The sequence below is a fragment of the Herpailurus yagouaroundi genome, unplaced genomic scaffold, assembly GCF_014898765.1.
Source record: "Herpailurus yagouaroundi ecotype Mexico unplaced genomic scaffold, PumYag 557, whole genome shotgun sequence".
NCBI classification, from domain to species: Eukaryota; Metazoa; Chordata; class Mammalia; order Carnivora; family Felidae; genus Herpailurus; species Herpailurus yagouaroundi.
The window spans coordinates 2,449,378-2,461,108 of record NW_024412774.1 but is presented as its reverse complement, the minus strand read 5'-3'; the positions used below and the strand labels follow the sequence as shown (position 1 = coordinate 2,461,108).

At 48.2% G+C, this 11,731-nt stretch overlaps 2 protein-coding genes across 4 annotated transcripts in view; one reads left to right on the top strand and one right to left on the bottom strand.

The window, feature by feature from the left end:
- NLRP13 (NLR family pyrin domain containing 13) overlaps positions 1–3,968 on the bottom strand; it is a 77,072-nt gene extending 73,104 nt beyond the window's left edge. For all 3 annotated transcript variants that reach the window (XM_040465163.1, XM_040465164.1, XM_040465165.1), the window contains exon 1: positions 3,813–3,968. The gene's annotated coding sequence lies outside the window, so the exon portion shown is untranslated. The remainder of the gene's footprint in view (positions 1–3,812) is intronic.
- Positions 1–11,731, top strand: part of NLRP5 (NLR family pyrin domain containing 5) — a 41,419-nt gene that overhangs the window by 18,787 nt on the left and 10,901 nt on the right. The window contains exons 8-12 of the mRNA XM_040465193.1: positions 1,513–3,114; positions 3,908–4,078; positions 6,031–6,198; positions 8,026–8,196; positions 10,416–10,586. Of these exons, the coding sequence (XP_040321127.1) occupies positions 1,513–3,114; positions 3,908–4,078; positions 6,031–6,198; positions 8,026–8,196; positions 10,416–10,586 (2,283 nt within the window). The remainder of the gene's footprint in view (positions 1–1,512; positions 3,115–3,907; positions 4,079–6,030; positions 6,199–8,025; positions 8,197–10,415; positions 10,587–11,731) is intronic.

Sequence of the window (11,731 nt, the reverse complement as noted above, 5' to 3'; positions counted from 1 at the left end):
GATGAGCACTGGGTGTTGTATGTAAGCGATGAATCACGGAAATCTACTCCCAAAACCAAGAGCACACTGTATATATACACTGCATGTTAGCTAACTTGACAATTATATATATATAATATATAATATGTTATATATAATATATATTTACAAATACTTAAATATATATATTTAATAATAAATAAATGTAAATAAAATGAAAATAAATATAAAAAATATATAGGGGCGCCTGGGTGGCGCAGTCGGTTAAGCGTCCGACTTCAGCCAGGTCACGATCTCGCGGTCCGTGAGTTCGAGCCCCGCGTCGGGCTCTGGGCTGATGGCTCAGAGCCTGGAGCCTGTTTCCGATTCTGTGTCTCCCTCTCTCTCTGCCCCTCGCCCGTTCATGCTCTGTCTCTCTCTGTCCCAAAAATAAATAAAACATTGAAAAAACAATTAAAATATATATATATATAATAGTATTACCAGCAAATGTAAGGACCCCAGCTTAGAGGAGGTGTTTTTTTTTTTTTTTTCATGTTATTGAGTACCTGTCAGACGTCAGAGGCTGTTGAAGAGTCTGGAGGTATGCAGATTAAGTGCCTTCATGGAACTTCCATCACAAGCTAGGGACTAGGCAAAAACCAGATGCATAAAATAACTGCCATTTGTGACAAGTGTTGGGATAAAAATATAATCAGATAATGCGAAAGAACTATGGTTTGTAACGACAATGGTGGCCACTGATTGTTTTTGCCAGGCCCTGTGCCAATAAATTTTGAAGGCACATTCTCTCTTAAATATTTATTCCAACACTTCAAGAGGATGTTAATCTCCTCTCAGAGGTGGGGAAACTGAGGCTCAGAAATTGACACCATACAAGAGAGCCTGGAATTTCAAGCAGGATCTGTCTGACTTCAGGGCCATGTCTGCCTCTTTGTGGCAGAGCAGGTTTTCCCATTGCACGGAGGGGTTTCTCCATAGCAGCCCGGAGCTGCTGGAGATCCATGCCTGTCCTGCAAGCCCAGAAATCAGTGCCGATGCACACACATCCTCAGCTCCCCTAAGCTTCTCTGCCTTTCATAGACTGCATAGTAGTGTTTGGCATAGATTATTCGTTTAACAAATACTTGAGTGTCTACAGGGTGTCAGGCATCATTCTAATAAAGATACAACAGTAAATAACAAAGTCCCTGCACAGAGTCTACTGAGGGGAGACAGACAAGAAGCAAACAAAAATGTAATGTGTCAGGTATTAAGTGCTGAAAAAAAAGACGGGGCTAAAGGGACAAGTAGAGGTATTTTGTAGGACGTTCATACGCTTTAAGGAATTGACCTTTGCATGAAGGATGGAGGTTGTTATCAGCCCATTGCTAGGAAGAAACAAAAGAACCATGTACACATACGTGCTCTAACTTAGGATCCATTGATTCTACGTCCAGGGGTTTGGGGACTTGTGTTTTGCTTTTTCCTGAAATCCAGACTTTCTTCTAACTTTGTTTCCTGTTTTTTCTTCTCCCTTCCCCTGTCCAACTTGGGCTGTGGAGGTAATACAGGGGACTACAAGAGTCACGTGATGACAAAATTTGCTATGAAGCTGGACGCACACCATGGTGTTGACAACTTTGCCTTTGACTGTCCAGAAATGCAAATACTGTTTGATGCTTTTAATCCAGACCAGAGGGGCTTCCGGCCTCACACTGTGGTTTTGCACGGGAAATCAGGAATTGGGAAATCAGCTTTGGCCAGAAAGGTCCTGCTGTACTGGGCGCGAGGTGAACTCTACCAGGAAATGTTCTCCTATGTCTTCTTCCTCCATGCCAGAGAAATGCCGTGGATGAGGGAGGTCAGTTTTGCAGAGCTAATTTGCAGGGAGTGGCCACACTCACAGGTTCCGGTGACGGAGATCATGTCCCAACCAGAAAGGCTTTTGTTTGTTGTTGATGGTTTCAATGACCTGGACTTTGCCTTCAAAGATGCTGACTTGGGTCTCTGTGAAGACTGGGGAGAGAAGCAACCCATGTCCGTTCTGATGCACAGTCTGCTGAAGAAAGTCCTGCTCCCTGAGGCCTCCCTGATGATCACCGTCAGAGACACGGGCATAGAAAAGCTCAAATCCATGGTCCTGTCACCCCGTTACCTGTTAGTCAGGGGCATCTCCGTGGAGAAAAGGGTTCAGTTGCTCCTTAAGCACATGAAGAATGAGCATCAGGAGACGAAAGTCTTGAACTCAGTGGTGGACAACCACCCGCTGTTTAACGAGTGCCAGGTCCCCATCTTGGGGTGGCTCACCAGCGAGGCTCTGAATCTGCATGAGGCATCGGGAAAGAGCCTTCCTCCTTCCTGCCAGACCCTCACGGGCTTGTACACCACCTTTCTGTTCCATCATCTCACTCCCCGAGACCCATCCCAGCGCTGTCTCAGCCGGGAAGAGAGAGCCACCTTGAAGAGCCTGTGCCGCATGGCGGTGCAGGGAGTGTGGAACATGAAGTTTGTGTTTTACGGAGATGACCTGAGTGTTCACGGACTCAGGGAGTCCGAGCTCTCTGCTCTGTTTCACATGAATGTCCTCCTCCGAGACCATGGCCACGAAAGGTGCTACACGTTCCTGCACCCCAGCATCCAGGAGTTCTGTGCTGCCCTGCACTACGTTCTAGAAGGACTGGAAATGGAGTGGGATCCCTACCCCGTGTTCATGGAGAACATAAGGAGCTTGATGGAGCTCAGACAAATCAGCTCCAATGCTCACTTGCTCCAGATGAAGCGTTTCTTGTTTGGCCTCATGAGCAAAGAGGTGATGGGGACCCTGGAAGTCCTGCTTGGATGTCCAGTCCCCCTGGTGGTGAGGCAGGGGCTTCTGGGCTGGATCTCCCTGCTGGGTCAGCAGCCCAGCACCCCCTCCCCTCTGGACTTCCTGGACTCCTTCTACTGTCTTTTTGAGACTCAAGATGAAGACTTTGTTTGCTTGGCATTGAACAGCTTCCAAGAAGTGTGGCTTCCAATGAACCGGAGAATGGATGTCCTGGTGTCCTCCTTCTGCCTCCGGCATTGCCAGTATTTGCGGAAAATTCGGATGGATGTGCAGGAGAGCCTCTCAAAGGATGAGTTCACTGAGGCACAGCCCCTGAGCCCCCAAGGGTGAGTCCTTCACTTGTGCCATTTTCTTATTATTATTATTAATGTTTGTTATTTACTTTTGAGAAAGAGAGAGAGAGACACACACAGAGTGGAAGCAGGGGAGGAACAGAGAGAGAGGGAGACACAGAATCAGAAGCAGGCTCCAGGCCCTGAGCGGTCAGCACAGAGCCCGACGTGGGGCTCAAACTCACGGACCGTGAGATCATGACCTGAGCCAAAGTCGGGCGCTTAACCGACTGAGCCACCCAGGCGCCCCTGGATTTCCTGTTTTTAAAGCTGAGTAATATTCCCTGGTATGCGTGCGTGCGTGTGGGTGTGTCACATTTTCCTAATCCGTTCATCTGTCAGCAGACATTTAGGCCGTTTCCGTATCTCGGCTGCTGTGAAGATAGCACAAATCCCTCTTCAGGGTGCTGCCTTCAATTCCTGTGTGTAAGTGGGCCTCCTGGAGCATTGAGTAGTTCTGCTTCTAACTTTCTGAGGAACATCCTTGTGAACCGCACCTTTTCCCGTTCCAGGGGGAGTTGGGATCTAAGGGTACATCTGACTATAGAGCTGGTGGCTCCAGGTCCCCTCCGCACACCCCCCTGGGGTGTCAGAATGTTCCGGAAGCAGGGTGGGTAGGAGAGCACTCACGCAAAGCACAAGGCGACAACGCTAAATGGGCCTCAGACCCTCAGAAGCCATCCGAGTCTTACCGTGATGGACGGGTCTCTTCTGACCCTGTTGTGACACCTGCTCGTGCTAAACTCCATCCCGTGGAAGCAAATGTTTCTTTCCTTTTCCAACGTAGGAAGCCGGCGAGGCGCCTTGCTGATGAGTGGTGGGGAGACCTCTGCTTCGTGCTCAGCACCCACCCAAGCCTGCAGCAGCTCGACCTGAGTGGCAGCATCCTGAGTGAAGGGGCCATGAAGACCCTCTGTGCCACGCTGAGGCAGCCAACCTGTAAAATACAGAATCTGATGTAAGGGTTCATGCCCCTTGGCGTGGCTGTGTCACAGCTCTCCTCTCCCACCTATGAGAAAAGACCAATCTAAGAATGTAATCACAGAGGATAAGTCCTGCAGAAGTTACAGGAACCGGGTCACCAGAAGCACACAAGGGGGGAGTAACTAGAGACCCTGTCAGGCAGATTCACTCAGCCTGGGTATTGAAGGATGAATAGGAGTTGGTTACTAGGGGCAAAGGTGAGGGGAGCTCATTTCAGGCAAGTGGGTAGAGGAAGATCAGAGAGGCTTTCCATCAGTTCTTAATGCTTTTACGTTTGTTAATAAGGTAACAAATATTTGAACAGCTTGTAGGTTCCTGGGTCTGTGGTAGAGCCCAGGGTGCTCACCAAGCACCTGGAGCACGAGACAACAATGCTAGTTCTACTGTGGACAGAGTCTATTCCAGACTCTTCCCTCCAAGCAAAGCACAGGTGACCCCCCAGACCGGAGCAAGTCAACTTCTCCACACAAACATTTTCCCCTTGTTGCCTCTATCTCCTCCCTAAGTAGTTTCCTTAAGCTGGGCTGTGCCAGGGAGGCAGGCGATGCCAGAGTACTGACAGTGCCCTGTTCACCTCCGTCCTATGCCAAACTCCTCTGCCAGCTTTATCTTAGCATTTCCCCTGGACACCCCTTCCTGCTAAGCAGTCCCTGCTCTCTGCTCTTGCCCGTGATGTCCTAGAGTTCCTGTCGTCACCATATCTGTAATTTAGCAGGAATACATCGAAATGGTAATGAGATTCGGGCACTACAAGGGTCTTAGGTAAATCCTTTGCCACCTCTCCTACTTCTCTAATTAACTACTTTCACATCTCCTGAACTTTCCATGCAACTATATGCATATATTGGCAAATGACTTTTTTTAAAAACCAAACAGTTATCACCTTAGACTCCTTTTCGCGACATAGGACTTCTCTGTTCAGCTTGAACTTGATCATATCTGTTTGCAGTTCTGTTTTTTTTTTTTAAGATTTTATTTTTAAGTGCCCTCTACACTCAGCGTGGGCCTTCAACGCACAACCCCAAGATCAAGAGTCACGTGTTCCCGGCTACTGAGTCAGCCAGGTGCCCCTGTAGCTCTGTTCTCAATGGACCGTCCTGAATTTCATTCTTCAGCATAGCTGTCTTGTTCAGCTCTTCACTGAGTGTCCCCCCACGAGATTAAGCTCCGTGAGAACGTGCAATATTAGCATCATTTAATACTGTGTCCAGTGCCTGCGGCGTCACAGATGTTCAAGTATTTGTTGCTTTAAAAAAATGTTTAACGCTTATTTATTATTGAGAGACAGAGAGACACAGAGCATGAGCAGGGGAGGGGTAGACAGAGGGGGAGACACAGAATCTGAAGCAGGCTCCAGGCTCTGAGCTGTCAGCACAGAGACCGATGCAGGGCTCAAACTCACAAACCTCAAGATCATGACCTGAGCCAAAGTCGGTCACCTAACCAACTGAGCTACCCAGGCGCTCAAGTATTTGTTGCTTTAAAATTGAATAAATTAGGGGCACCTGGCTGGCTCAGTCAGTGGAGTGTGTGACTCTTAATCTCAGGGTTATGGATTTACGCCCCACATGGGGTGGAGAGATTAAATTTTTTTTTATCTTTAAAATTAGGAGCACTCGGCTGGCTCAGTTGGTTGAGCGTCCGACTCCGGCTCAGGTCATGATCCCGTGGTCCGTGAGTTCGAGCCCCACGTCAGGCTCTGTGCTGACAGCTTGGAGCCTGGAGCCTGCTTCCGATTCTCTGTCTCCCTCTCTCTCTGCCCCTCCCCTGCTCACGCTCTGTCTCTCTCTTCAAAAATAAACATTAAAAAAATAATGCAAATAGTGAGAGATAAGAGAGTTGTAATACAAGAAGAGGAACAAGGGAAAATTGAGGTACAACTGTCCCCTATGTCTGATGCATCGTTTTCTTTTCTCTCTTCGGTAGATTTAAAGGTGCACAGGTTACCCTTGGTCTTCGTCATCTCTGGATGACTCTCATTTCCAACCGTAATATTAAATACCTGAGCTTGGAAAGCACCCACCTGAGGGAAGAAGATCTCATGATGGCGTGCAAAGCGTTAAGACACCCAAACTGTTTGCTGGAGTCTTTGAGGTAAGTTCTGGGGATGGCTTTTGCTTTTTTGATTTTGGTTTTGCCAGTGTTGTCTTTGCCTTTTATTTTTTTTTTAATGTTTATTTATTTTGAGAGAGACAGTGTGAGCAGGGGAGGGGCAGGGAGAGGGAGAGAGAGAGAGAGAGAGGGAGGGAGGGAGAGAGAGAGAGAGAATATCCCAAGGAGGCTCCATGCCATTAGCACAGAGCCCACCGTGGGGCTCGATGTCACAAATCATGAGATCATGACCTGAACCGAAACCAAGAGTCGTTCGCTGAACTGACAGCCATCCGGGTGCCCCTGCTGTTTTGTTTTGTTTTTTTTTAATAATTGTTCACAGCAAGTTGCAAAACTAGTAGGAAGACTGCACGATCTGGAGGTGGATGGTGTGGATGCTTGTGTAGCACCATGGATGTACTTAATGCCACACACCTGTACAAACTTTGTGAGGCATATTTCCCCACAATAAAAAGGTAACTTTCAGTGCTTCATAAAGATAATCCAATTTGGGGCAACTGGATGACTCGGTTGGTTGAGCGCTCAACTTGAGCTCAGGTCATGATCTTGTGATTGTTGAGGCCAAGCCCCAAGTCAGACCCTACGCTGACAGTGCGGAACCTGCTTGGGATTCTTTGTCTCCCTCTCTCTGCCCCTCCCCTGCTTGTGCACTGTGTCCGTCTCCCTCAAAATAAATAAATAAACTTTTAAAAAATTAATTAGACGACAGGAACCCTGGAGGCAATTTCTCTCATTGTTGTGTCTTCCATAACTAACAGTGTGATATCAAACCCAGGGATGCTGACACACTGACCAACGTGTGTATGTCGTTTTGTGTCAGTTTGTGAAACGTGCAGATTTGTAAAACCACGCCGTACCCAAGATCCACTAGTGCCATCAACCCCGATCCCTTTTCCAACCACACCATCCGTAATCGTACAGTACGTCACTGCCCTGTGACTGGACTGTTTTCAATCAGCCAATTCTTCCCGATCCACCATCCATGCTGGTTCCTTTTTAGTGCTGAGTACTTCCTATCTGGTAGCACGGTACAGAACAGTTAGGTAACCATTCAACTATCCGGGGACGTTCTGTTCATTTCCAGTTTGGGGGCTGGTACCACAGTTTTGTAAATCCTGGGCGTGTGTTTTGTGGATTAGATTAACTTGGTCAAAAGACACCGCTACTTGGATGCTTATGAGATGCTGAGGGAGCAAACTTGCAAACCTGTACACAAATAGGTCCTATAGACCTAACGCAAAGTGTAATAATCATAGACAGCAAGATTGTATTGTAAACATCAAAACTGTGAAGATACTAGATGTGAATCATTCCCACCCCCAAAAAAGAAATGATGGTGCTCACTAATGCTTACAATGGCAATCCTACTGCAGTATATGTTTATCAGCATGTTTATGCCTTAAACTTACACAATGTTACGTGTCAGATGTATTTCAACTTTTTTTTAAGTGCAAATATATAAAACATCGGCTGGCGATCATCTGCATAAAATAATGCTGGAGAGAGGGGCGGCCAGGTTGGGTGGGGTGGGGCAGGCACAGGTAAGTAAGGCTGGGAGACTGGCTTACTCAGAAGAGGTGACATTCAAGAGACCCGAATGGAAAAACTGAACCACATAAAGACGTGGGGTTGGAGGTGGGGGTGGGGGGATGTTGCAAGCAGAAAAAATAGCAAATGCTCAGACCCTGAGTCTGGAGCAAACAGTGTCCAAAAATCAGCAAAAAGGCCAGCGTGGCTGGCATGCAGGGAAACAACGGGTTGCTTTATGGGCAGAGACGAGACTGTGTTTCCTGTTGCCTGTTTCTGCAGGTTGGATCACTGTGGACTAACCCCCACCTGTTGCATGGTGATCTCCCAAATCCTTCTTACGTCCATCAGCCTAAAATCTCTGAGCCTCGTAGGAAATAAGATGACAGACCAGGGCATAAAGCCCCTCTGTCATGCCCTGATTGCCTCACAGTGCACCCTGCAGAAGCTGATGTGAGTTGAACTTCTTTTCACCCGGGCTATTTCCTCTTAACTGAGACGGTCCAAGCGATGGGGAAGGAATTAGCTGATGCCTAAGCCAAGGGTTGGAATGGCAGTTGTGACCCCATGGGAGTGCCCCAATACTGAAGATAAAAAAACAAAAAAACAAAAAAAAAACACCCAGTAAATAACATCCGTGCCTTCGCCACTAAACTCTGAACCAATATGAAAGTCTAGGGGAGAGGCCAAGCTCATAGAACCAGCGGGTGGAACGGTGGTTGCCAGGGGCTGCTGGTTGGGGACCAATGGGGAGAGGTTGGTTGAAGACAAGTAAGTTCTGGGGAACTAACATGCAGCGTCCAGCTTAGAGTTAGCAATGCTGTGTTACCTACTGCCAAGTTTCACCCATGCCGAAATCCTGGAGAGTGTTAGGCTTGTGGCTGGAGCCACCACCTACGGTGTCTTTGAGCACCAGCCTCTGTGCTGCATGTTCTCTTCTCACTAATGCCATCTTCACAAACAACTGCCAGGGAGGAATTATTTTCATCCCGTTTGCTGATAAGGAAAAGAGAATCCAGAAGGAGGGAAATCTCTTGTCTAAGGTCACGGAGGGAATAAAAGGCAAAGCCAGAACATGAGCTCTGGTTGGATACCTAAGGGACTAATCTATTATTTGGAAATTTCCCCCTCGATGACCTACCATCTGGGCAAAGTTGTTTCCCTCACCACTCTCAAAGCCTGCCGTGGCAATAACCTCCCTCTTTCATGGGGAGTTTGGTGGCTAAAGTCGTACCAAAAAAGGAAAACTAAGTGGCACAAACTACCCTTCAAAGTCCTGAGTGGGATTCGGGGCGGGGGGGGGGGGGGGGCAGAGAATCACATGAGAAGCCAACACGTCTTCTCTTCCTCGGTCTGTAAGGGAGGGGGAAAAAAACTTTACCTCTGTCCTCTTGGGTGCGATGTCTGAGGCCTGCAAATTAAACTGATGATTGACAGGGGAAAGTACCGACCAGTTTTATTGGTGGTACTTCATTTTTATTTTTTTTTTTTAATTTTTTTTTCAACATTTTGTTTTATTTTTGGGACAGAGAGAGACAGAGCATGAACGGGGGAGGGGCAGAGAGAGAGGGAGACACAGAATCGGAAACAGGCTCCAGGCTCTGAGCCATCAGCCCGGAGCCCGACGCCGGGCTCGAACTCACGGAGCGCGAGATCGTGACCTGGCTGAAGTCGGACGCTTAACCGACTGCGCCACCCAGGCGCCCTGGTACTTCTTTTTTAATGTGCCTGGGGGCTTCACAGAAAAGATGTGAGGAACCCAAAGGAGCGGGCAGACTTGAGCTTATATATCATTATAACAACATATGATAAATAGTGGAGGAGTAACTAGATAAAAGGGGTATGGAGCTTCTAGGAACTGATAAATTGTGGGTAGGTGACTAAGAAGTATATGGGGGTACCTAATGGTAGATAAAGTTTATACGATAAGTCACCTCAATGTCATGCCCATCTTTGGTGACAAGTGTCCTTCTCTTTCTGGAATCGAAGAGGAGGGACGCATGCACAAGGGAGACTCGTGCCCTGTTTTTAGGCAGGTGAGGGAGAGCAGAGAGCTCTTCCTGTCTCTGCTTTTTCTCAGATGCTCTCAGTTCAAGATCATCCTTATGCCAAAGTGGCATAGTTCAGGCTTACAAATTCTGACCCCCTTCTGATCCAACCCACATAGCATTTCTTCATCGAAATAAATCACTGTCAACAATATGGAGGCAGTGCTTGCTGTATGCACAGCTCTGAGCACCTTACAGGGGTTAACTCATCTAACTTCATCACGAGCCCCTGCCAAAGCACCGTTAAACTCTTCTCTGCAAGTACTCCTGCCTGTGAAGCTTTGAGAAACCAATGGGACAGGAAGGTCAGCTTCCAAACAGGAAGGTCACTAACCCAGCAACGCCTCCCACCGCAGTACGTGCGAGGAGCAAAACAACTGCACGGAGAGCGGTTGGCATCGCCCGTGTGTCTCCCGTTGGGGCTCAGGCAGATCTAGTCACCCACATCATTGAAGTGGCGTTGACTTTGCAAGTTAAATGCAGACACGGTGTGATGTCGCCCTATAGTGGCAGGGGCATGCCAGCCGCGGGGGTGACCTCTCCTTCCCCTCCTTGCCAGGGAGGGAGGGATGGAACTTGAAGAACAACCTCACCATTCCCTTCTGGGGGGCTCTCTCCTTGCAGACTGGGGAACTGTGGCCTCACCGCTGCCGACTGCCAGGACCTGGCCTCGGGCCTCACCAGCAGCCAGAGTTTGACACACCTGTGCCTGTCCAGCAACAGCCTGGGGAGCGCAGGCCTGAATCTGTTGTGTCGAGCCATGAAATCCCCCAACTGTGGGCTACAGAGGCTGATGTGAGTCCGACTCCCTTCCCTGGGAGGTGCACTGTCTTATTACAAACAGCATGTATCACCTGCCAAACACAAAGCGGAGGGGAACACTGTTGTCATGATGAAAGGAACTCATAAGGGCTGCGTCCTGTTCCGCACCCCAATTTCTCCTTCCGTGGAACATTCCATTTCTGCCTCTGTCTTCTTTCAGTGGGAAATCATCATTCACCCAAAGGCAGGCAAGTCTCCTTACTGTTACCACAGTCACGTTCTGTAAAGTCACCATAAACACGGAACCGTTGCTCCCATGGGAAACATGGGGTTAGGTTCCTGGGTGCCTCCGGTCACATTTTCCTCTACCAATCAATCAGTGCCTAACCTTGCTTTGTGCGTTTCTGTTTAAAGGCCCCTTATTTAATGCATATTGTTGATTCGTTAGCATTGAGCTCAGGGCCAACCGGGCCATAACTCATGCCTGGAGGAAGCAATTTTCTCCACTCAGAAGCACAGCCTTCTTGTGCGTGGACACAGTGGGCAGCACTTCAGCACTAGACATTATCACTGCATTTTAAACAACAAAAGCCACAAAAACATGAAAAAACGTGGCACTGAGTGAAAAGGATACTTGTTTACGATGAATTTGAAATGAGTTCAGCCTCAGCTGGGAGCGGGTGCCTTGGGCAGCTCAAAACTTTCTCTGCACGTGCACGCGTGTCCGTGAAGGACCGTGAGCACCGTGCTTAGGGATTTTCAGGGTAGCAAATAACTTTGAGCTGGCCAATTTGCAAACACAGAATCCAAGAATAATGAGGATCGGCCACATTCATAAACTCTCTTAGTTGCTAGAGATGCAGAGATGATAAATGTGCTCTCTAGGTTCACAGAGCTTAGATTCTGGTAGGGAGAGCTGGATAAGAGAGATGTTTAGACGATGGTAATGGTGGCACAGGGTTGAGAGCCACAGAGGCAGCGTTCCTCGGCTCCAGGGAGGGACCCGCACACAGTCAGGGGATGCTGTGTACTCTAGCTGGGTTACAAGAAGATGTCTCAGTAACTGCTTTAAAAACTGCCACCCCGTGTTGCCAAATTCCTCTTCTAGCCTCCATCTTTGGTGTGGTAGTGAGAACGAAAGAGTTTTGTTACACCTGTTCCACACCATCAGTTTGCCT